Raw genomic sequence first — 22,286 nt, forward strand, 5'->3', positions numbered from 1 at the left:
GGGGGGATGAAGAGGGATGGTGGAGAGGGAGGCAGGGGGAGTGGTAGAGGGAGAAGCCAGCGACTGGATGTTGGAGACATCGTCACCTCGTCATCACCACCAACACCAACATCACCATCATCATCACCACCACTACCACCACCATCATCACCATCACAGCCGCGGCCTCCAGCTCAGCGGAACGCGATGGTGAGAGTCCCAACGCCTATCCCGACCGCCCCGTTACGTTCAGGCCACGTTCAGGCGACGTTCAGGCCACGTTCACGCGACGTTCAGGCCACGTTCATGCGACGTTCAGGCCACGTTCACGCGACGTTCAGGCCACGTTCACGCGACGTTCACGCGACGTTCAGGCCACGTTCAGGCGACGTTCACGCGACGTTCAGGCCACGTTCAGGCGACGTTCAGGCCAAGTTCGGGCCACGTTCAGGCGACGTTCAGGCCACGTTCAGGCGACGTTCAGGCCACGTTCAGGCAACGTTCACGCGACGTTCAGGCCACGTTCAGGCCACGTTCACGCGACGTTCAGGCGACGTTCAGGCGACGATCAGGCGACGTTCAGGCCACGTTCAGGCGAAAGTTCAGGCGACGTTCAGGCCACGTTCAGGCGACGTTCACGCGACGTTCAGGCGACGTTCACGCGCTGACAATTGCAATGTTGGGTCGGCCCAGTTGAGGAACTGGGGGAGCGGTGGCGCTTCGGTTAGCGCGCTACGCCGCGCTCAGAGGATCCGGGTTGGTGAGCTCTCCCCTAGGTCGACTCAGCCTCAAATCAGTAACCTGGGTGCGGTGCGGGGAGAGACAACGGCGGCCGGGCGTGGTGATGGTGTTGGTGGTGTTGGTGATGGTGGTGTTGGTGATGGTGGTGTTGGTGATGGTGGTGTTGGTGGTGGTGATGGTGGAGATGGTGGTGATGTTGGTGATGGTGGTGATGTTTGTGTTGGTAATGGTGGTGATGGTGGTGATGGTTGTGGTGGTGATGGTGGTGTTGGTGGTGGTATTGGTGGTGCGGATGGTGGTGATGGTGGTGTTGGTGATGGTGGTGATGGTGTTGGTGATGGTGGTGATGGTGTTGTTGGTGCTGGTGTTGGTGATGGTGGTGGTGTTGGTGGTGGTGGTGTTGGTGGTGTTGGTGGTGTTGGTGATGGTGGTGGTGTTGGTGGTGGTGATGGTGGTGATGTTGGTGATGGTGGTGATGGTGGTGTTGGTAATGGTGGTGATGGTGGTGATGGTGGTGTTGGTGGTGGTATTGGTGGTGCGGATGGTGGTGATGGTGGTGTTGGTGATGGTGGTGTTGGTGGTGGTGTTGGTGATGGTGTTGGTGGTGTTGGTGATGATGGTGATGGTGGTGTTGTGATGGTGGTGGTGATGGTGGTGTTGGTGGTGATGGTGGTGGTGATGGTGTTGGTGATGGTGTTGGTGGTGGTGATGGTGGTGTTGGTGATGGTGTTGGTGATGGTGTTGGTGGTGGTGTTGGTGGTGATGGTGGTGTTGGTGGTGTTGGTGGTGGTGATGGTGTTGGTGGTGATGGTGGTGTTGGTGGTGATGGTGGTGGTGGTGATGGTGGTGGTGGTGTTGGTGGTGATGGTGGTGGTGATGGTGGTGGTGTTGGTGGTGGTGTTGGTGATGGTGGTGGTGATGGTGTTGGTGGTGACGGTGGTGTTGGTGGTGGTGGTGGTGATGGTGGTGGTGTTGGTGGTGTTGGTGGTGTTGGTGATGGTGGTGGTGGTGATGGTGGAGATGGTGGTGATGTTGGTGATGGTGGTGTTGGTGGTGGTGGTGATGGTGGTGGTGGTGATGGTGGTGTTGGTGGTGGTGTTGGTGGTGGTATTGGTGGTGCGGATGGTGGTATGGGTGGTGTTGGTGATGGTGGTGTTGGTGATCGTGGTGATGGTGGTGTTGGTGATGGTATTGGTGGTGACGGTGGTGTTGGTGATGGTATTGGTGGTGACGGTGGTGTTGGTGATGGTGGTGATGGTGGTGTTGGTGGTGATGGTAATGGTGGTGGTGATGGTGTTGTTGTTGGTGGTGGTGTTGGTGGTGTTGGTGATGGTGATGTTGGTGATGGTGGTGATGGTGGTGGTGGTGTTGGTGGTGTTGGTGATGGTGGTGGTGATGGTGGTGATGGTGGTGGTGATGGTGGAGATGGTGGAGATGGTGGTGATGTTGGTGATGGTGGTGATGGTGGTGTTGGTAATGGTGGTGGTGATGTTGGTGATGGTGTTGGTGGTGTTGGTGGTGTTGGTGGTGGTGATGGAGGTGATGGTGGTGATGTTGGTGGTGATGGTAATGGTGGTGGTGATGGTGTTGTTCGTGGTGGTGTTGGTGGTGGTGGAGGTGATGGTGGTCGCGTGCTTAGCGACGTTTCGGGTCATGTCTGTGGGTCTCTGTGTGTGAGTCTGTGGGTCTCTGTGTGTGAGTCTGTGGGTCTCTGTGTAAGGCTGTGGGTCTCTGTGTGAGGCTGTGGGTCTCTGTGTGACTCTGTGGGTCTCTGTGTGAGTCTGTGGGCTCTGTGTGAGGCTGTGGGTCTCTGTGCGAGTCTGTGGATCTCTGTGTGAGGCTGTGGGTCTCTGTGTGAGGTTGTGGGTCTCTGTGTGAGTCTGTGGGTCTCTGTGTGAGGCTGTGGGTCTCTGTGTGAGACTGTGGGTCTCTGTGCGAGTCTATGAGTGTCTGTGTGAGTCTATGGCTCTCAATGTGAGTCTATGGGTCTCAATGTGAGTCTGTGGGTCTCTATGTGAGTCTATGGGTCTCTGTGTGAGTCTATGGGTCTTTGTGTGAGTATCTACGTCTATGTGTGAGTCTATGGGTCTCTGTGTGAGTCTATGGGTCTCTGTGTGAGTCTATGGGTCTCTGTGTGAGTCTATGGGTCTCTGTGTGAGTCTCTGTGTCTATGTGTGAGTCTATGGCTCTTTGTGTAAGTATTTACGTCTATATGTGAGTCTGTGTCTATGTGTGAGTCTATGGGTCTCTGTGTCAGTCTATGGGTCTCTTTGTGAGTCTATGGGTCTCTATGTGAGTCTATGGGTCTCTGTGTGAGTCTATAGGTCGCTGTGTTAGTCTTTGGGTCTCTATGTGAGTCTATGGGTCTCTGTGTGAGTCTATAGGTCTTTGTTTTAGTCTTTGGGTCTCTATGTGAGTCTATGGGTCTCTGAGTCTACGAGGGTCTGTGTGAGTCTACGAGTCTCTGTGTGAGTCTATGGGTCTCTGTGCGAATCTATGGGTCTCTATGTGAGTCTATTGGTCTATGTGAGTCTATGAGTCTCTGTGTGAGTCTATGCATCTCTTTGTGAGTCTATGGGTCTCTGTGTGCGTCTATGGGTCTCTGTGTGAGTCTATGGGTCTCTGTGTGAGTCTATGGGTTTCTATGTATCTATGAGTCTCTGTACGAGTCTATGGGTCTCTATGAGTCTCTGTGTGACGCTATGGGTCTCTGTGCGAGTCTATGGGTCTCTGTGTGAGTTTATGAGTCTCTGTGTGAGTCTATAGGTCTCTGTGTGAGTCTTTGGGTCTCTATGTGAGTCTATGGGTCTCTGTGTGAGTCTATGGGTCTGTGTGAGTCTACGAGTCTCTGTGTGAGTCTATGGGTCTCTGTGCGAGTCTATGGGTCTCTGTGCGAATCTATGGGTCTCTGTGTGAGTCTATGGGTCTCTGTGTGAGGCTATGGGTCTCTGTGTGAGTCTATGTGTCTCTCTGTGAGTCTATTGGTCTATGTGAGTCTATGAGTCTCTGTGTGAGTCTATGCATCTCTTTGTGAGTCTATGGGTCTCTGTGTGAGTCTATGGGTCTCTGTGTGAGTCTATGGGTCTCTGTGCGAGTCTATGGGTCTCTATGAGTCTATGAGTCTCTATGTGAGGCTATGGGTCTCTGTGCGAGTCTATGGGTCTCTGTGTGAGTCTATGAGTCTCTGTGTGAGTCTACGAGTCTGTGTGAGTCTATGGGTCTCTATGTGAATCTATGAGTCTCTATGTGAATCTATGAGTCTCTATGTGAATCTATGAGTCTCTGTGTGAGTCTATGGGTCTCTGTGTGAGTCTATGAGTCTCTGTGTGAGTCTATGGTTCTCTGTGTGAGTCTACGAGTCTCTGCGTGAGTCTATGGGTCTCTATGTGAAGCTATGAGTCTCTGTGTGAGTCTATAGGTCTCTATGTGAATCTATGATTCTCTATGTGAATCTATGAGTCTCTATGTGAATCTATGAGTCTCTGTGTGAGTCTATGAGTCTCTGTGTGAATCTATGAGTCTCTGTGTGAGTCTATCGGTCTCTGTGTGAGTCTGAGTCTCTTTGTGAGTCTATGGGTCTCTGTGTGAGTCTATGGGTCTCTGTGTGAGTCTACGGGTCTCTGTGTGAGTCTACGGGTCTCTGTGCGAGTCTAAAGTTCAGTGTTGTCTGTGCCCGCAGTCAGAGAAGAACGGAGCTATGGATTCACGGGTGAGTCTACACCTATCAGGACAATTACCACCACTCCTACAACTACCAACACAACTACTACAACTATCATTACAACTACTACCACAACAACCACGACAACGGCTACCACTGCAGCTAGCACTACAACTACTGCTACGATTACCACCACATATCTGTGCGCATGTACATCTGGATATGTATCTGCGTATGTGTCTTTTTGTGTGTATCTGTGTGCGTATCTGCATGTGTGTATCTGGCTGGGTCATGTAGCCTGCATGCCCAGCCACCGCATGCCTAAACAGCTTTAGTTCGGCCGGATAGAAGGGGGCTAAACGGGCACGGCACGGGCTAGAGAAGAGATGGAGTGATGTGGTACAGGAGGACGTGGAGCTGAGTGGACTTGCCGATGACCGGTACCAGCGGTGTCAAGATCGGCCTCTGTGGAGAAGGATCCTCGTGAAGGACGCTGCTGGGCAGTTGAAGGCAGTCGCCCTCCAACAACCACGGAGGGCAGAGGAGCGACGCTCACAACAACGAGCGGAGCGCCGGGTGGCTAAAGCACAGCAGGTTGGCACAGTAGGGGGCACAGGTGGTGCATCAGCCAGTCGTCTCAGTCGGTCGACCCGAGGCACCTGCTGGGTCTGCCCCGTGACCTCCTGCCAGCGGGCGTTCGACACTTCACGTGGCCTCAACGTGTACATAGCCTGGCACAAGTGTCATGGTGACGTCACCACCACTTAGTGGTGAATGGCGGTTGTTGTTGTTGTGTATCTGTGTGTGTGTATCTGTGTTTATGTATCTCAGCAAAACAACTCCCTACCTCCTTGTTAGTGCCCGACGGCCACGCTGTGGTGAGCAGTGCCATGGTGGGAGGGCCAATTCCGATTGGCCATTCCCCTTCATGGCGTTTGTAGCCACCACAGCGGCCAAACGGGGTGTGTGGATGGGTGCGAGGGGCTGGTAACCCCTCCACCTTCAAATCAACGTCCACTATACTACGACGAAAATATCAAACGAAGCTTGTGCCGGAGGCCCCGGGGGGACTGGCGTCTGTGACGTCTCCTGGCCAAACCCCATTTGGCGGAGCCAGGAGACTGAATCCTTACCCTCGGGGCTCCTCCAGAAACGGCAAAAAAACCACTTCGTGTGGTCACGTGGAATGTTCGAACGCTCACTGCGGAGGATAGGCTGCCACTCCTCTGTCGGGAGCTGGACCGGTACCGTCTGGATCTCTGTGGTATTCAGGAGGTCCGGTGGACCGGTTCTGGCTCCTGCCACCATGAGGGGTGGAAAGTCCTCTACTCGGGGCAGCAGACTGCCAAACAGCAGGGTGTGGCTCTTCTTTTGAACAAAAGAATGAAGGGGCCGTCTGAGCATGGAGGTGAGGTTTAGAAAGCTGTAAGCCCCAGGCTTCTTTGGGCTCGCCTTCCCATCAACCGGAGGCGAGGAGTGGTGGACATGGTTACTTATGCCCCCACCGAATACGAACATCCGTGGAGGGATGCAGGCAAGGCCGATGAGTCAGATGCCTTGTATGACCTCCTGTCACAGGTGCTGGATAAAGTGGCCCCTCGGGATAGAGTCATCTTGTTGGGTGACTTTAATGCCCGAGTTGGTCATGCTGGCACCTAGTCTGGAGTGATTTGAAAGCATGGGCCAGATCAGCTCAATAACAACGCTAGGAGGCTGCTAGACTTTTGTGCAGCCCATGGGCTTATAATTACCAACACGCTGATCCGGCATCGGCGCATTTACACAACATCATGGATGCATGCCGGGTCCTAGCAATAACATCTGCTGGACTACATAGTGACGGAACAGCGGATGCGGGCCCATGTCCTTAACACCAGGACCTACCGTGGAGCTGATCTGCTCACTAACCATCGACTTGTCATCTGTAAGATGCACCGCCCATTCTTCCACTCCGGTGGTGGGTGTACACTCTGGACCCCATTCAAACCCATAGTGGCCTGGTCTCAGTTATCTGATGAAAGTTGCAAGCGAGAATTTCATCATCGCTTGCGGCTGGGGTTGGCATCGTCCCCCACTCCTCCGGATGCCGAGGGGAAATGGGCGAGGTTTAGGACTGTGGCTCAAGCAGCTGCAATGGCTGCCTTGGGTACGCGGTCTAGACCTCCCCAGACACCCTGGCTGACAGAGGAGGTGTTCAAGCTGGCTAAGAAAAAGCAACAGGCCCATTCACATCGTCTCCAGCATCCCACGTCGGAGAATGAGGAGGCTTACCGCAGCCTTCGCTCGGAGGTTCGGAGAGCAGTGAGGCGCTGCAAGGATGGGTGGTGGTTGTGGGTTTCTGAGGAGATGGAGTCTGGCTCAGTGGCCCGCGATCACAAATCTTTATTTAACTCCATCAAAAAAGTAACCTGCAGCGCCACACCTATTACCATAATTAGGGAAAAAAACGGTGATCCAATCTCCGACCCCCAGGAACAGGTTTGCAGATTTGCTGAGCATTTCTGTGAGGTCCTGGGGGAGGGAAAATCCCTCAGCCAGGAAAACATCGTCGCACAAAGTGAGGATGACCCTGCTGAGGCTGCGGTGCCTCAAATATTGGAAGAAGTCACCCCCTGTGAGTGGCTGGCTGAGGTGCCATCTCTTGAGGAAGTACTGAAGGCGATCCGGAGTCTTAGACCAGGAAAGGCGGTGGGCAGAGATGATCTCCCAAGCAAAATGCTGAGGGAGGGTGGAGTTTATGCACAGACTGCCCTATATGACATCATAACAACAGTCTGAACCACTGGACGGGTTCTGCAGGATTGGAAGGATGCCCTGGTGGTCCCCCTCTTTAAGAAGGTGGACCGCACAGACTGTAACAACTACAGGGGCATCTCAGTCCTCAGTGTGCCGGGAAAGGTCCTGGCAAGGATTATTCAACATCGCCTTGCCAGGCACGCTGAGGAGAGGCTTGCGGAGCCCCAATGCAGTTTCAGGAAATGGCGGTCCTGCACAGATGCCGTATTTTCTGTCCGTCTTTTACAGCATAGGTGTAGGGAATTCCAGCAAGACCTTCATCTCTGCTTTATTGACCTGGTCAAGGCCTATGATTCCATCAATAGGCCTGGGCTCTGGTTTGTTCTTCGTGCTTTTGGAGTACCTGACCCTCTGCTCACGATCATTAAGGACCTTCATGATGGTGAGCGGGCCCGGGTAAAACTACGTGGCCGGGAGTCCGAGCCATTCCCTGTACACCTTGGGGTATGACAGGGTTGTCCTCTGGCTCCCACATTTAACATCTATTTCGACCACGTAGTTCGTGAAGCCTTCAATAGCTTTACCGGGGAAATCTCCATATGGTACAGATATAATGGGAGGCTGATCGATGCCCGGGTGCGGTCAAGGGATGGCTCCCTATTGCTCAACCACGTTTTATATTTCGATTTAAAGCTTTCGTGACTGCAATGATTCATCTTCTTTGGTTCTTTCGGTAAAGTCACGTAGAATGAGAATAAAATAATAAATTGATAAAATAAAATAACACAATAATATTCTCACGACGTTTCGGCCACAACACAAGCGGCCTTCATCAGGTGAAGGGAGCGAGACTGTCTGGTAGGACAGCGCTGGAGTGGGAGAGCCACGTTCAGATCACGGCTTTTAAGCTGTGTGAGAGGAACAAAGAGCCTTGACGAAGGAATTAGCATAAAATTTAGCATTGAAAAGGCTGAATGATTAGCTTGTGACTGGTCACAGAAATAGCTATGTTAAAAGTTAAAGCATACACATCCGCAGAGGCACCCATTGTTAAAAGGAATTAGCATAGAATTTAGCATTGAAATAGCTAAATTAAGGCATTCGCTTGTAACTGCTACAGAAATAGTTACGTTGAAGTCAGAGCATACACATTCACCGAGGCACTTAGTACAAATCAAAACAGGAGAATTTAGCATTGAAATAACTAGGCGAATTTAGCATTGAAATAACTGGGTAATTTGCTAGTGACTGGTCACAGAAATGACTACAAATCTGAGCTATTCACAGTACTATATAGTGAACCAATAAAAACTAAAATATAAATTACCTTCATGTTATCAATAAACTCTATATTCTCCAATCAGCTAAGCTACCAACCATAAGTCGTTATATATCACAATGCTATATGGCGAAAAAATGGGTGGATTCTTACCCTCAAATTTCCGTACCACGGATAGCTACGGGCCCCGTTCAGACGGACGAGTTCGTCCATGGTCGGAACAGAGGAGGGGGAGAGAGACAGCTGCGAAGCCCTAGTATACTCCATGTTGTAAACCATACCATTAACCGTGGTGTGAGAGGTATTAAGAGGCAATGCTGGCGAAAGAGCTGCGGTCTGAAGGTCATCGTAAAATTACAATTAATTAAGAACAGAAATGATTTAACACATCTTTCCAGTGGTTACTGAGCCTGAATCCATCTTCTCGGTTGAAATTGTCTCTGTGCTTGTATATGTGAATGGCCTCATGAACGAATCTCTCATGGTAGCCAGTTGGTTTGCAAAGAACCTCCGTCTTGGAGAAGTCAATGTCATGTGAGCCCACTGAATTGTAACAGTGATCTGCCACGGCAGAGGAGTTCGTCTTACCGTGTTTCAAGTCTGCTTTATGTTCGCGGATGCGATCCGAGATATGTCTTTTGGTTTCTCCAATGTAGCTACTACCACAGAGGCACTTTAGTTTGTAAACGCCCGGGTACTGTATGTCTGGAAGAGCATCTTTTACAGATGGAACTAAATCACGGATTTTGTGTACTGTGTTGAATCGGACCTGGATCTTGTGTTTATTCAGGATTTTGGAGATCTTTTTAGTGACCCCTGCAATGTAGGGTAAGGTGATGGTTTTGAGTGGCTCCACAAGAGGATCCTTCTTCATGACTGGAGTGATGGCTTTGCGGATTGTGTAGTCGGAGTAGCCATTAGCCCTGAGAGCCTGGTGTACGTGTTTGAGTTCACTGGTAATATGTTCCTGGTCGGAAATGCATTGGGCTCTATGGTATAGAGTCTTGATGAGGCAGTTCTTCTGGGATGGATGGTGGTGGGAATCCGGTTTCAAGTAAGCATCTGTATGGGTAGCTTTCCTGTAGACAGAGTGGCTCATTGAACCATCATGTCTCCTTTTAATTAAGACATCCAGAAAGGGTAGTTTGCCATCTTTTTCGACCTCCATGGTAAATCTGATGGCTGGGTGTATGGAATTGATGTGGTCGCGGAATTGGTCTAGAGCAGGCTGGCCATGTGGCCAGATGACAAAGGTGTCATCAACGTACCTCTTCCATAAGGTCGGGCGTAGAGTGGCAGTCTGGATGGCGTCAGTTTCAAATTTTTCCATGAATACGTTGGCTACAACCGGAGATAGGGGGGAGCCCATTGGGGTGCCCTCAGTTTGTTTGTAGAAAGTTCCATTCCAGGTGAAGTATGTGTTGGTTAAGCAATGTCTCACCAGGGGGGGTACATCAGTATGCAGTCCTTGATGAACCAGGTCTTCAATGATAGCGATGGTGTCAGGTACCGGGACTTTGGTGAACAAGGACACCACATCAAAACTGACAAGCAGGTCGTTTGGGGACAGGGAAATGTCTTTGATTGTCGATACCAGGTGAGTAGAATTTAGTACCGCAGAGGTGGTTTTTCCAGTGAAAGGTCGCAGTATATCAGCCAGAAAACGTGCCAGTTTGTAGGTGGGGGAGCTGATAGTAGAGACGATGGGACGAAGGGGTGTATCTTCTTTGTGTATCTTTGGAAGGCCATATAATCTTGGTGGTCTGGCAGCAGAGGGTTTCAACAAGAACTGTTTGTTCTCATCAATTAATGCTGTTGAATCAGAGATAATTTTGTTCGTTTTGGTGACCAGGCTGTTGGTGGGATCTCTTTTTATTTTTGTATAGCTGCCATCGTTGAGTAGTTCTTGAATTTTGTTGTTATATTCTGTTTTGTCCATGATGACAGTGGCATTGCCTTTGTCGGCTGAGAGAACGACAATATCATCCCTCTTTTTTAATTGAGATAATTCAAAACGTTCGTCTTTGCTGATGTTGCTAGGTGGCAACTTAGCGTTTTTGAGGGTTGCAGCGATTTCAGATCTTGCTACATCTGCAGAGATGTGACTCAAGCCCTTGAGTGCAACGTCGACATGGGCAATGATATCATTAACCGGTAAGTGTCTCGGTGTGACAGCAAAGTTTAGACCTTTAGCTAAAACGGATTTCAGACCATCAGAAATGGAACTGTTACTGCGATTAATTACGACTTTGTTGACGTCTATCTTTTCGGTGTGTGGATCCGATTTTTTGCTGGAGAGGTGATTGAATTTGGAAATCAAATTGTCCCTACATTTGTTCGACATAGTGGCAGCCGAAGAGGTAGTCATATTGTCTACATGTTCCCAATCCGATGTAGACATTGTTGCTGTCAATTTTAAGTGTGATTTGTAGAGTGTCTTGTCTAACTGATCGAGTTCGGTGCGTGTAAGTCTGATTTTTTCCGAGATAAGAGCGAAGCTAGTTCTAGCTAGAATTCGTTTTGCATTGAGAGAAGTTGCAACAGCAGAGGTTAGTGTAAATGCGGTTGGTATTACCTTAGAGTCGCGGCATCTCTTCAGAAAGGTGAGAGACTCGATTAGTTGAGCCTTCTTATCCCGAAGTCTGTTGAATGATCTTAAGGATGTGTGGAATCCCTCCCCGTAGAGGTGGTTAAATTTCGATTTAAAGCTTTCGTGACTGCAATGATTCATCTTCTTTGGTTCTTTCGGTAAAGTCACGTAGAATGAGAATAAAATAATAAATTGATAAAATAAAATAACACAATAATATTCTCACGACGTTTCAGCCACAACACAAGCGGCCTTCATCAGGTGAAGGGAGCGAGACTGTCTGGTAGGACAGCGCTGGAGTGGGAGAGCCACGTTCAGATCACGGCTTTTAAGCTGTGTGAGAGGAACAAAGAGCCTTGACGAAGGAATTAGCATAAAATTTAGCATTGAAAAGGCTGAATGATTAGCTTGTGACTGGTCACAGAAATAGCTATGTTAAAAGTTAAAGCATACACATCCGCAGAGGCACCCATTGTTAAAAGGAATTAGCATAGAATTTAGCATTGAAATAGCTAAATTAAGGCATTCGCTTGTAACTGCTACAGAAATAGTTACGTTGAAGTCAGAGCATACACATTCACCGAGGCACTTAGTACAAATCAAAACAGGAGAATTTAGCATTGAAATAACTAGGCGAATTTAGCATTGAAATAACTGGGTAATTTGCTAGTGACTGGTCACAGAAATGACTACAAATCTGAGCTATTCACAGTACTATATAGTGAACCAATAAAAACTAAAATATAAATTACCTTCATGTTATCAATAAACTCTATATTCTCCAATCAGCTAAGCTACCAACCATAAGTCGTTATATATCACAATGCTATATGGCGAAAAAATGGGTGGATTCTTACCCTCAAATTTCCGTACCACGGATAGCTACGGGCCCCGTTCAGACGGACGAGTTCGTCCATGGTCGGAACAGAGGAGGGGGAGAGAGACAGCTGCGAAGCCCTAGTATACTCCATGTTGTAAACCATACCATTAACCGTGGTGTGAGAGGTATTAAGAGGCAATGCTGGCGAAAGAGCTGCGGTCTGAAGGTCATCGTAAAATTACAATTAATTAAGAACAGAAATGATTTAACACATCTTTCCAGTGGTTACTGAGCCTGAATCCATCTTCTCGGTTGAAATTGTCTCTGTGCTTGTATATGTGAATGGCCTCATGAACGAATCTCTCATGGTAGCCAGTTGGTTTGCAAAGAACCTCCGTCTTGGAGAAGTCAATGTCATGTGAGCCCACTGAATTGTAACAGTGATCTGCCACGGCAGAGGAGTTCGTCTTACCGTGTTTCAAGTCTGCTTTATGTTCGCGGATGCGATCCGAGATATGTCTTTTGGTTTCTCCAATGTAGCTACTACCACAGAGGCACTTTAGTTTGTAAACGCCCGGGTACTGTATGTCTGGAAGAGCATCTTTTACAGATGGAACTAAATCACGGATTTTGTGTACTGTGTTGAATCGGACCTGGATCTTGTGTTTATTCAGGATTTTGGAGATCTTTTTAGTGACCCCTGCAATGTAGGGTAAGGTGATGGTTTTGAGTGGCTCCACAAGAGGATCCTTCTTCATGACTGGAGTGATGGCTTTGCGGATTGTGTAGTCGGAGTAGCCATTAGCCCTGAGAGCCTGGTGTACGTGTTTGAGTTCACTGGTAATATGTTCCTGGTCGGAAATGCATTGGGCTCTATGGTATAGAGTCTTGATGAGGCAGTTCTTCTGGGATGGATGGTGGTGGGAATCCGGTTTCAAGTAAGCATCTGTATGGGTAGCTTTCCTGTAGACAGAGTGGCTCATTGAACCATCATGTCTCCTTTTAATTAAGACATCCAGAAAGGGTAGTTTGCCATCTTTTTCGACCTCCATGGTAAATCTGATGGCTGGGTGTATGGAATTGATGTGGTCGCGGAATTGGTCTAGAGCAGGCTGGCCATGTGGCCAGATGACAAAGGTGTCATCAACGTACCTCTTCCATAAGGTCGGGCGTAGAGTGGCAGTCTGGATGGCGTCAGTTTCAAATTTTTCCATGAATACGTTGGCTACAACCGGAGATAGGGGGGAGCCCATTGGGGTGCCCTCAGTTTGTTTGTAGAAAGTTCCATTCCAGGTGAAGTATGTGTTGGTTAAGCAATGTCTCACCAGGGGGGGTACATCAGTATGCAGTCCTTGATGAACCAGGTCTTCAATGATAGCGATGGTGTCAGGTACCGGGACTTTGGTGAACAAGGACACCACATCAAAACTGACAAGCAGGTCGTTTGGGGACAGGGAAATGTCTTTGATTGTCGATACCAGGTGAGTAGAATTTAGTACCGCAGAGGTGGTTTTTCCAGTGAAAGGTCGCAGTATATCAGCCAGAAAACGTGCCAGTTTGTAGGTGGGGGAGCTGATAGTAGAGACGATGGGACGAAGGGGTGTATCTTCTTTGTGTATCTTTGGAAGGCCATATAATCTTGGTGGTCTGGCAGCAGAGGGTTTCAACAAGAACTGTTTGTTCTCATCAATTAATGCTGTTGAATCAGAGATAATTTTGTTCGTTTTGGTGACCAGGCTGTTGGTGGGATCTCTTTTTATTTTTGTATAGCTGCCATCGTTGAGTAGTTCTTGAATTTTGTTGTTATATTCTGTTTTGTCCATGATGACAGTGGCATTGCCTTTGTCGGCTGAGAGAACGACAATATCATCCCTCTTTTTTAATTGAGATAATTCAAAACGTTCGTCTTTGCTGATGTTGCTAGGTGGCAACTTAGCGTTTTTGAGGGTTGCAGCGATTTCAGATCTTGCTACATCTGCAGAGATGTGACTCAAGCCCTTGAGTGCAACGTCGACATGGGCAATGATATCATTAACCGGTAAGTGTCTCGGTGTGACAGCAAAGTTTAGACCTTTAGCTAAAACGGATTTCAGACCATCAGAAATGGAACTGTTACTGCGATTAATTACGACTTTGTTGACGTCTATCTTTTCGGTGTGTGGATCCGATTTTTTGCTGGAGAGGTGATTGAATTTGGAAATCAAATTGTCCCTACATTTGTTCGACATAGTGGCAGCCGAAGAGGTAGTCATATTGTCTACATGTTCCCAATCCGATGTAGACATTGTTGCTGTCAATTTTAAGTGTGATTTGTAGAGTGTCTTGTCTAACTGATCGAGTTCGGTGCGTGTAAGTCTGATTTTTTCCGAGATAAGAGCGAAGCTAGTTCTAGCTAGAATTCGTTTTGCATTGAGAGAAGTTGCAACAGCAGAGGTTAGTGTAAATGCGGTTGGTATTACCTTAGAGTCGCGGCATCTCTTCAGAAAGGTGAGAGACTCGATTAGTTGAGCCTTCTTATCCCGAAGTCTGTTGAATGATCTTAAGGATGTGTGGAATCCCTCCCCGTAGAGGTGGTTAAATTTCGATTTAAAGCTTTCGTGACTGCAATGATTCATCTTCTTTGGTTCTTTCGGTAAAGTCACGTAGAATGAGAATAAAATAATAAATTGATAAAATAAAATAACACAATAATATTCTCACGACGTTTCGGCCACAACACAAGCGGCCTTCATCAGGTGAAGGGAGCGAGACTGTCTGGTAGGACAGCGCTGGAGTGGGAGAGCCACGTTCAGATCACGGCTTTTAAGCTGTGTGAGAGGAACAAAGAGCCTTGACGAAGGAATTAGCATAAAATTTAGCATTGAAAAGGCTGAATGATTAGCTTGTGACTGGTCACAGAAATAGCTATGTTAAAAGTTAAAGCATACACATCCGCAGAGGCACCCATTGTTAAAAGGAATTAGCATAGAATTTAGCATTGAAATAGCTAAATTAAGGCATTCGCTTGTAACTGCTACAGAAATAGTTACGTTGAAGTCAGAGCATACACATTCACAAAAGACATATCTCGGATCGCATCCGCGAACATAAAGCAGACTTGAAACACGGTAAGACGAACTCCTCTGCCGTGGCAGATCACTGTTACAATTCAGTGGGCTCACATGACATTGACTTCTCCAAGACGGAGGTTCTTTGCAAACCAACTGGCTACCATGAGAGATTCGTTCATGAGGCCATTCACATATACAAGCACAGAGACAATTTCAACCGAGAAGATGGATTCAGGCTCAGTAACCACTGGAAAGATGTGTTAAATCATTTCTGTTCTTAATTAATTGTAATTTTACGATGACCTTCAGACCGCAGCTCTTTCGCCAGCATTGCCTCTTAATACCTCTCACACCACGGTTAATGGTATGGTTTACAACATGGAGTATACTAGGGCTTCGCAGCTGTCTCTCTCCCCCTCCTCTGTTCCGACCATGGACGAACTCGTCCGTCTGAACGGGGCCCGTAGCTATCCGTGGTACGGAAATTTGAGGGTAAGAATCCACCCATTTTTTCGCCATATAGCATTGTGATATATAACGACTTATGGTTGGTAGCTTAGCTGATTGGAGAATATAGAGTTTATTGATAACATGAAGGTAATTTATATTTTAGTTTTTATTGGTTCACTATATAGTACTGTGAATAGCTCAGATTTGTAGTCATTTCTGTGACCAGTCACTAGCAAATTACCCAGTTATTTCAATGCTAAATTCGCCTAGTTATTTCAATGCTAAATTCTCCTGTTTTGATTTGTACTAAGTGCCTCGGTGAATGTGTATGCTCTGACTTCAACGTAACTATTTCTGTAGCAGTTACAAGCGAATGCCTTAATTTAGCTATTTCAATGCTAAATTCTATGCTAATTCCTTTTAACAATGGGTGCCTCTGCGGATGTGTATGCTTTAACTTTTAACATAGCTATTTCTGTGACCAGTCACAAGCTAATCATTCAGCCTTTTCAATGCTAAATTTTATGCTAATTCCTTCGTCAAGGCTCTTTGTTCCTCTCACACAGCTTAAAAGCCGTGATCTGAACGTGGCTCTCCCACTCCAGCGCTGTCCTACCAGACAGTCTCGCTCCCTTCACCTGATGAAGGCCGCTTGTGTTGTGGCCGAAACGTCGTGAGAATATTATTGTGTTATTTTATTTTATCAATTTATTATTTTATTCTCATTCTACGTGACTTTACCGAAAGAACCAAAGAAGATGAATCATTGCAGTCACGAAAGCTTTAAATCGAAATTTAACCACCTCTACGGGGAGGGATTCCACACATCCTTAAGATCATTCAACAGACTTCGGGATAAGAAGGCTCAACTAATCGAGTCTCTCACCTTTCTGAAGAGATGCCGCGACTCTAAGGTAATACCAACCGCATTTACACTAACCTCTGCTGTTGCAACTTCTCTCAATGCAAAACGAATTCTAGCTAGAACTAGCTTCGCTCTTATCTCGGAAAAAATCAGACTTACACGCACCGAACTCGATCAGTTAGACAAGACACTCTACAAATCACACTTAAAATTGACAGCAACAATGTCTACATCGGATTGGGAACATGTAGACAATATGACTACCTCTTCGGCTGCCACTATGTCGAACAAATGTAGGGACAATTTGATTTCCAAATTCAATCACCTCTCCAGCAAAAAATCGGATCCACACACCGAAAAGATAGACGTCAACAAAGTCGTAATTAATCGCAGTAACAGTTCCATTTCTGATGGTCTGAAATCCGTTTTAGCTAAAGGTCTAAACTTTGCTGTCACACCGAGACACTTACCGGTTAATGATATCATTGCCCATGTCGACGTTGCACTCAAGGGCTTGAGTCACATCTCTGCAGATGTAGCAAGATCTGAAATCGCTGCAACCCTCAAAAACGCTAAGTTGCCACCTAGCAACATCAGCAAAGACGAACGTTTTGAATTATCTCAATTAAAAAAGAGGGATGATATTGTCGTTCTCTCAGCCGACAAAGGCAATGCCACTGTCATCATGGACAAAACAGAATATAACAACAAAATTCAAGAACTACTCAACGATGGCAGCTATACAAAAATAAAAAGAGATCCCACCAACAGCCTGGTCACCAAAACGAACAAAATTATCTCTGATTCAACAGCATTAATTGATGAGAACAAACAGTTCTTGTTGAAACCCTCTGCTGCCAGACCACCAAGATTATATGGCCTTCCAAAGATACACAAAGAAGATACACCCCTTCGTCCCATCGTCTCTACTATCAGCTCCCCCACCTACAAACTGGCACGTTTTCTGGCTGATATACTGCGACCTTTCACTGGAAAAACCACCTCTGCGGTACTAAATTCTACTCACCTGGTATCGACAATCAAAGACATTTCCCTGTCCCCAAACGACCTGCTTGTCAGTTTTGATGTGGTGTCCTTGTTCACCAAAGTCCCGGTACCTGACACCATCGCTATCATTGAAGACCTGGTTCATCAAGGACTGCATACTGATGTACCCCCCCTGGTGAGACATTGCTTAACCAACACATACTTCACCTGGAATGGAACTTTCTACAAACAAACTGAGGGCACCCCAATGGGCTCCCCCCTATCTCCGGTTGTAGCCAACGTATTCATGGAAAAATTTGAAACTGACGCCATCCAGACTGCCACTCTACGCCCGACCTTATGGAAGAGGTACGTTGATGACACCTTTGTCATCTGGCCACATGGCCAGCCTGCTCTAGACCAATTCCGCGACCACATCAATTCCATACACCCAGCCATCAGATTTACCATGGAGGTCGAAAAAGATGGCAAACTACCCTTTCTGGATGTCTTAATTAAAAGGAGACATGATGGTTCAATGAGCCACTCTGTCTACAGGAAAGCTACCCATACAGATGCTTACTTGAAACCGGATTCCCACCACCATCCATCCCAGAAGAACTGCCTCATCAAGACTCTATACCATAGAGCCCAATGCATTTCCGACCAGGAACATATTACCAGTGAACTCAAACACGTACACCAGGCTCTCAGGGCTAATGGCTACTCCGACTACACAATCCGCAAAGCCATCACTCCAGTCATGAAGAAGGATCCTCTTGTGGAGCCACTCAAAACCATCACCTTACCCTACATTGCAGGGGTCACTAAAAAGATCTCCAAAATCCTGAATAAACACAAGATCCAGGTCCGATTCAACACAGTACACAAAATCCGTGATTTAGTTCCATCTGTAAAAGATGCTCTTCCAGACATACAGTACCCGGGCGTTTACAAACTAAAGTGCCTCTGTGGTAGTAGCTACATTGGAGAAACCAAAAGACATATCTCGGATCGCATCCGCGAACATAAAGCAGACTTGAAACACGGTAAGACGAACTCCTCTGCCGTGGCAGATCACTGTTACAATTCAGTGGGCTCACATGACATTGACTTCTCCAAGACGGAGGTTCTTTGCAAACCAACTGGCTACCATGAGAGATTCGTTCATGAGGCCATTCACATATACAAGCACAGAGACAATTTCAACCGAGAAGATGGATTCAGGCTCAGTAACCACTGGAAAGATGTGTTAAATCATTTCTGTTCTTAATTAATTGTAATTTTACGATGACCTTCAGACCGCAGCTCTTTCGCCAGCATTGCCTCTTAATACCTCTCACACCACGGTTAATGGTATGGTTTACAACATGGAGTATACTAGGGCTTCGCAGCTGTCTCTCTCCCCCTCCTCTGTTCCGACCATGGACGAACTCGTCCGTCTGAACGGGGCCCGTAGCTATCCGTGGTACGGAAATTTGAGGGTAAGAATCCACCCATTTTTTCGCCATATAGCATTGTGATATATAACGACTTATGGTTGGTAGCTTAGCTGATTGGAGAATATAGAGTTTATTGATAACATGAAGGTAATTTATATTTTAGTTTTAATTGGTTCACTATATAGTACTGTGAATAGCTCAGATTTGTAGTCATTTCTGTGACCAGTCACTAGCAAATTACCCAGTTATTTCAATGCTAAATTCGCCTAGTTATTTCAATGCTAAATTCTCCTGTTTTGATTTGTACTAAGTGCCTCGGTGAATGTGTATGCTCTGACTTCAACGTAACTATTTCTGTAGCAGTTACAAGCGAATGCCTTAATTTAGCTATTTCAATGCTAAATTCTATGCTAATTCCTTTTAACAATGGGTGCCTCTGCGGATGTGTATGCTTTAACTTTTAACATAGCTATTTCTGTGACCAGTCACAAGCTAATCATTCAGCCTTTTCAATGCTAAATTTTATGCTAATTCCTTCGTCAAGGCTCTTTGTTCCTCTCACACAGCTTAAAAGCCGTGATCTGAACGTGGCTCTCCCACTCCAGCGCTGTCCTACCAGACAGTCTCGCTCCCTTCACCTGATGAAGGCCGCTTGTGTTGTGGCCGAAACGTCGTGAGAATATTATTGTGTTATTTTATTTTATCAATTTATTATTTTATTCTCATTCTACGTGACTTTACCGAAAGAACCAAAGAACACGTTTTATATGCTGATGATTTGGTAATAGCTGCTCATTCAGAGGAGGTGTTGGAGACGCTGCTGCTGAGACTGGAGCGTGCCACTAAGAGATGGGGCCTTACCATCAGCCCCACCAAAACTAAGCACCTGCCTGGGTATTTTGTACCATCGGACACTCCACCCCCACAACTCCCAATCGGTGATGGGGCAGTTGTGGAGAGAGTGGAGAGTTTCCCATACCTGGGCAGTGTGCTTATGACCGGCTCCAGTTTAACAGCAGAGGTCTCACTCCGAATCAGTCGAGCGGCAATATCTTTTCATCGGTTGCGTAACGCTGTGTGGAAGCTACCTGGTCTGTCGCTCCGCACTAAGCTTCAGGTCTTCTCGGCCACGGTCATTCCCTCCCTTCTCTACGCTTGCGAAACGTGGACCCCCCTAATGGAACATCTTCGCCGGTTAGAAACATTTAGGCTGCCCTGCCTACGATCCATCCTGGGTTTAACCACACTGGATTGTGTGAGGAGCTCACAAATCCTTGAAAGATCTGGGCAGGGTCCCATCGGTGAGCTCCTCCGGCGGGCAAGGCTGCGATGGCTGGGTCATGTAGCCCACATGCCCATCCACCGCATGCCGAAACAGCTTTTGTTCGGCCGGATTGAGGGGGCTAAGCGGGCGCGGCACGGGCTAGAGAAGAGATGGAGTGATGTGGTACAGGAGGACGTGGAGCTGAGTGGACTTGCCGATGACTGGTACCAGCGGTGTCAAGATCGGCCTCTGTGGAGGAGGCTCGTGAAAGATGCTACTGGGCATTTGGAGGTAGTCGCCCTCCAACAACAGCGGAGGATGGAGGAGCGACGCTCAGAACAACGAGCGGAGCGCCGGGTGGCTAAAGCACAGCAGGTTGGCACAGTAGGGGGCACAGGTGGTGCATCAGCCAGTCATCTCAGTCAGTCGACCCGTGGCACCTGGGTCTGCCCCGTGACCTCCTGCCAGCGGGCGTTCGACACTTCACGTGGCCTCAGGGTGCACATAGCCTGGCACAAGCGTCGTGGTGACGTCACTGCCACTTAGTGGTGAATGGCGGTTGTTCTTGTATCTGTGTGTGTGTATCTGTGTGTGTGTGTATCTGTGTGCGTGTGTGTATGTGTGTGTGTGTATCTGTGTGTGTGTGTATCTGTGTATCTGTGTGTGTGTATCTGTGTGTGTGTGTGTATCTGTGTGTATCTGTGTGTGTGTATCTGTGTGTGTGTGTGTATCTGTGTGTGTGTGTGTATCTGTGTGTGTGTGTATCTGTGTGTGTGTGTCTGTGTGTGTGTCTGTGTGTGTGTATCTGTGTGTGTGTGTATGTATGTGTATGTATGTGTGTGTGTGTATGTATGTGTGTGTGTATCTGTGTGTGTCTTTGTGTGTGTATGTATGTATGTGTGTCTTTGTGTGTGTATGTATGTGTGTATCTGCATGTGTGTGTGTCTGTGTGTAGATGCGGTTCATGCTGCTGTTTAGCCGCCAGGGCAAGCTGCGTCTCCAGAAGTGGTACGTGGCAGTCGCTGAGCGCGACAAGAGGAAGATCGTGCGGGAGCTCGTGCAGGGCATCCTGGCGCGGAGGCCCAAGATGTGCAGCTTCTTGGAGTGGAGGGATCTCAAGGTCGTCTACAAGAGGTGGTGGAGCGGTGCGGCCGCTGTCAGTCGCTCGCTCGGTCACTCACTCACTCAGTCACTCACACAGTCACTCAGTCACTCACTCACACAGTCACTCACTCAGTCAGTCACTCACTCACACAGTCACTCACTCAGTCACTCACACAGTCACTCACACAGTCACTCTCTCACTTGGAGTGGAGGGATCTCAAGGTCGTCTACAAGAGGTGGTGGAGCGGTGCGGCCGCTGTCAGTCGCTCGCTCGGTCACTCACTCACTCAGTCACTCACACAGTCACTCAGTCACTCACTCACACAGTCACTCACTCAGTCAGTCACTCAGTCACTCAGTCACTCACTCAGTCACTCAGTCACTCACTCAGTCACTCACACAGTCACTCAGTCACTCACTCACACAGTCACTCACACAGTCACTCTCTCACTTGGAGTGGAGGGATCTCAAAGTCGTCTACAAGAGGTGGTGGAGCGGTGCGGCCGCTGTCAGTCGCTCGCTCGGTCACTCACTCACTCAGTCACTCACACAGTCACTCAGTCACTCACTCACACAGTCACTCACTCAGTCAGTCACTCAGTCACTCAGTCACTCACTCAGTCACTCAGTCACTCACTCAGTCACTCACTCAGTCACTCACTCACACAGTCACTCACTCAAACAGTCACTCACTCAGTCACTCACTCAGTCACTCACTCAGTCACTCACTCAGTCACTCACTCACACAGTCACTCACTCAAACAGTCACTCAGTCACTCACTCAGTCACTCACTCAGTCACTCACTCGGTCACTCGCTCGGTCACTCAGCCACTCAGTCAGTCAGTCAGTCACTCAATCAGTCACTCACTTACTCGCTCAGTCACTCACTCACTTACTCAGTCACTCACTCAGTCACTCACTCAGTCACTCACTCACACAGTCACTCACTCAGTCACTCACACTCACACACTCAGTCACTCACTCACTCAGTCACTCACACGGTCACTCACTCACTCACACAGTCACTCACACACTCAGTCACTCAGTCAGTCACTCAATCAGTCACTCACTTACTCGCTCAGTCACTCACTTACTTACTCAGTCACTCACTCAGTCACTCACAGTCACTCACTCAGTCAGTCAGTCAGTCACTCAATCAGTCAGTCACACAGTCACTCACACAGTCACTCACTGACTCACACAGTCACTCACTCATACAGTCACTCACACACTCAGTCACTCACACACTCAGTCACTCACTCACTCACACTCAGTCACTCACTCACTCACTCACACTCAGTCACTCACTCACACGCT

The 22,286-nt window shown here is 47.8% G+C and overlaps 1 protein-coding gene across 4 annotated transcripts in view; it reads left to right on the forward strand.

Annotated features, from left to right (window-relative positions):
* The first annotated feature begins 60 nt into the window (after nucleotides 1-60).
* LOC142907977 (AP-1 complex subunit sigma-2-like) overlaps nucleotides 61-22,286 on the forward strand; it is a 33,652-nt gene continuing 11,426 nt past the window's right edge. For 3 of the 4 annotated variants that reach the window (XR_012931438.1, XM_076058046.1, XM_076058045.1), the window contains exons 1-3: nucleotides 61-189; nucleotides 4,400-4,429; nucleotides 20,820-20,998. Coding sequence is in view for 3 of the 4 variants with exons in the window: in XM_076058046.1 (XP_075914161.1) it covers nucleotides 187-189; nucleotides 4,400-4,429; nucleotides 20,820-20,998 (212 nt within the window). In the remaining variant the exon portion in view is untranslated. Of the gene's footprint in view, nucleotides 190-4,399; nucleotides 4,430-4,678; nucleotides 4,976-20,819; nucleotides 20,999-22,286 lie in introns of all 4 variants that reach the window. The other variant, XM_076058047.1, reaches the window with a different exon arrangement.

Source organism: Petromyzon marinus (genome assembly GCF_048934315.1).
Source record: "Petromyzon marinus isolate PM22_M1 ecotype Great Lakes invasive population chromosome 67 unlocalized genomic scaffold, UKy_Petmar_22M1.pri1.0 chr67_unloc.6, whole genome shotgun sequence".
Classification (NCBI taxonomy): Eukaryota; Metazoa; Chordata; class Hyperoartia; order Petromyzontiformes; family Petromyzontidae; genus Petromyzon; species Petromyzon marinus.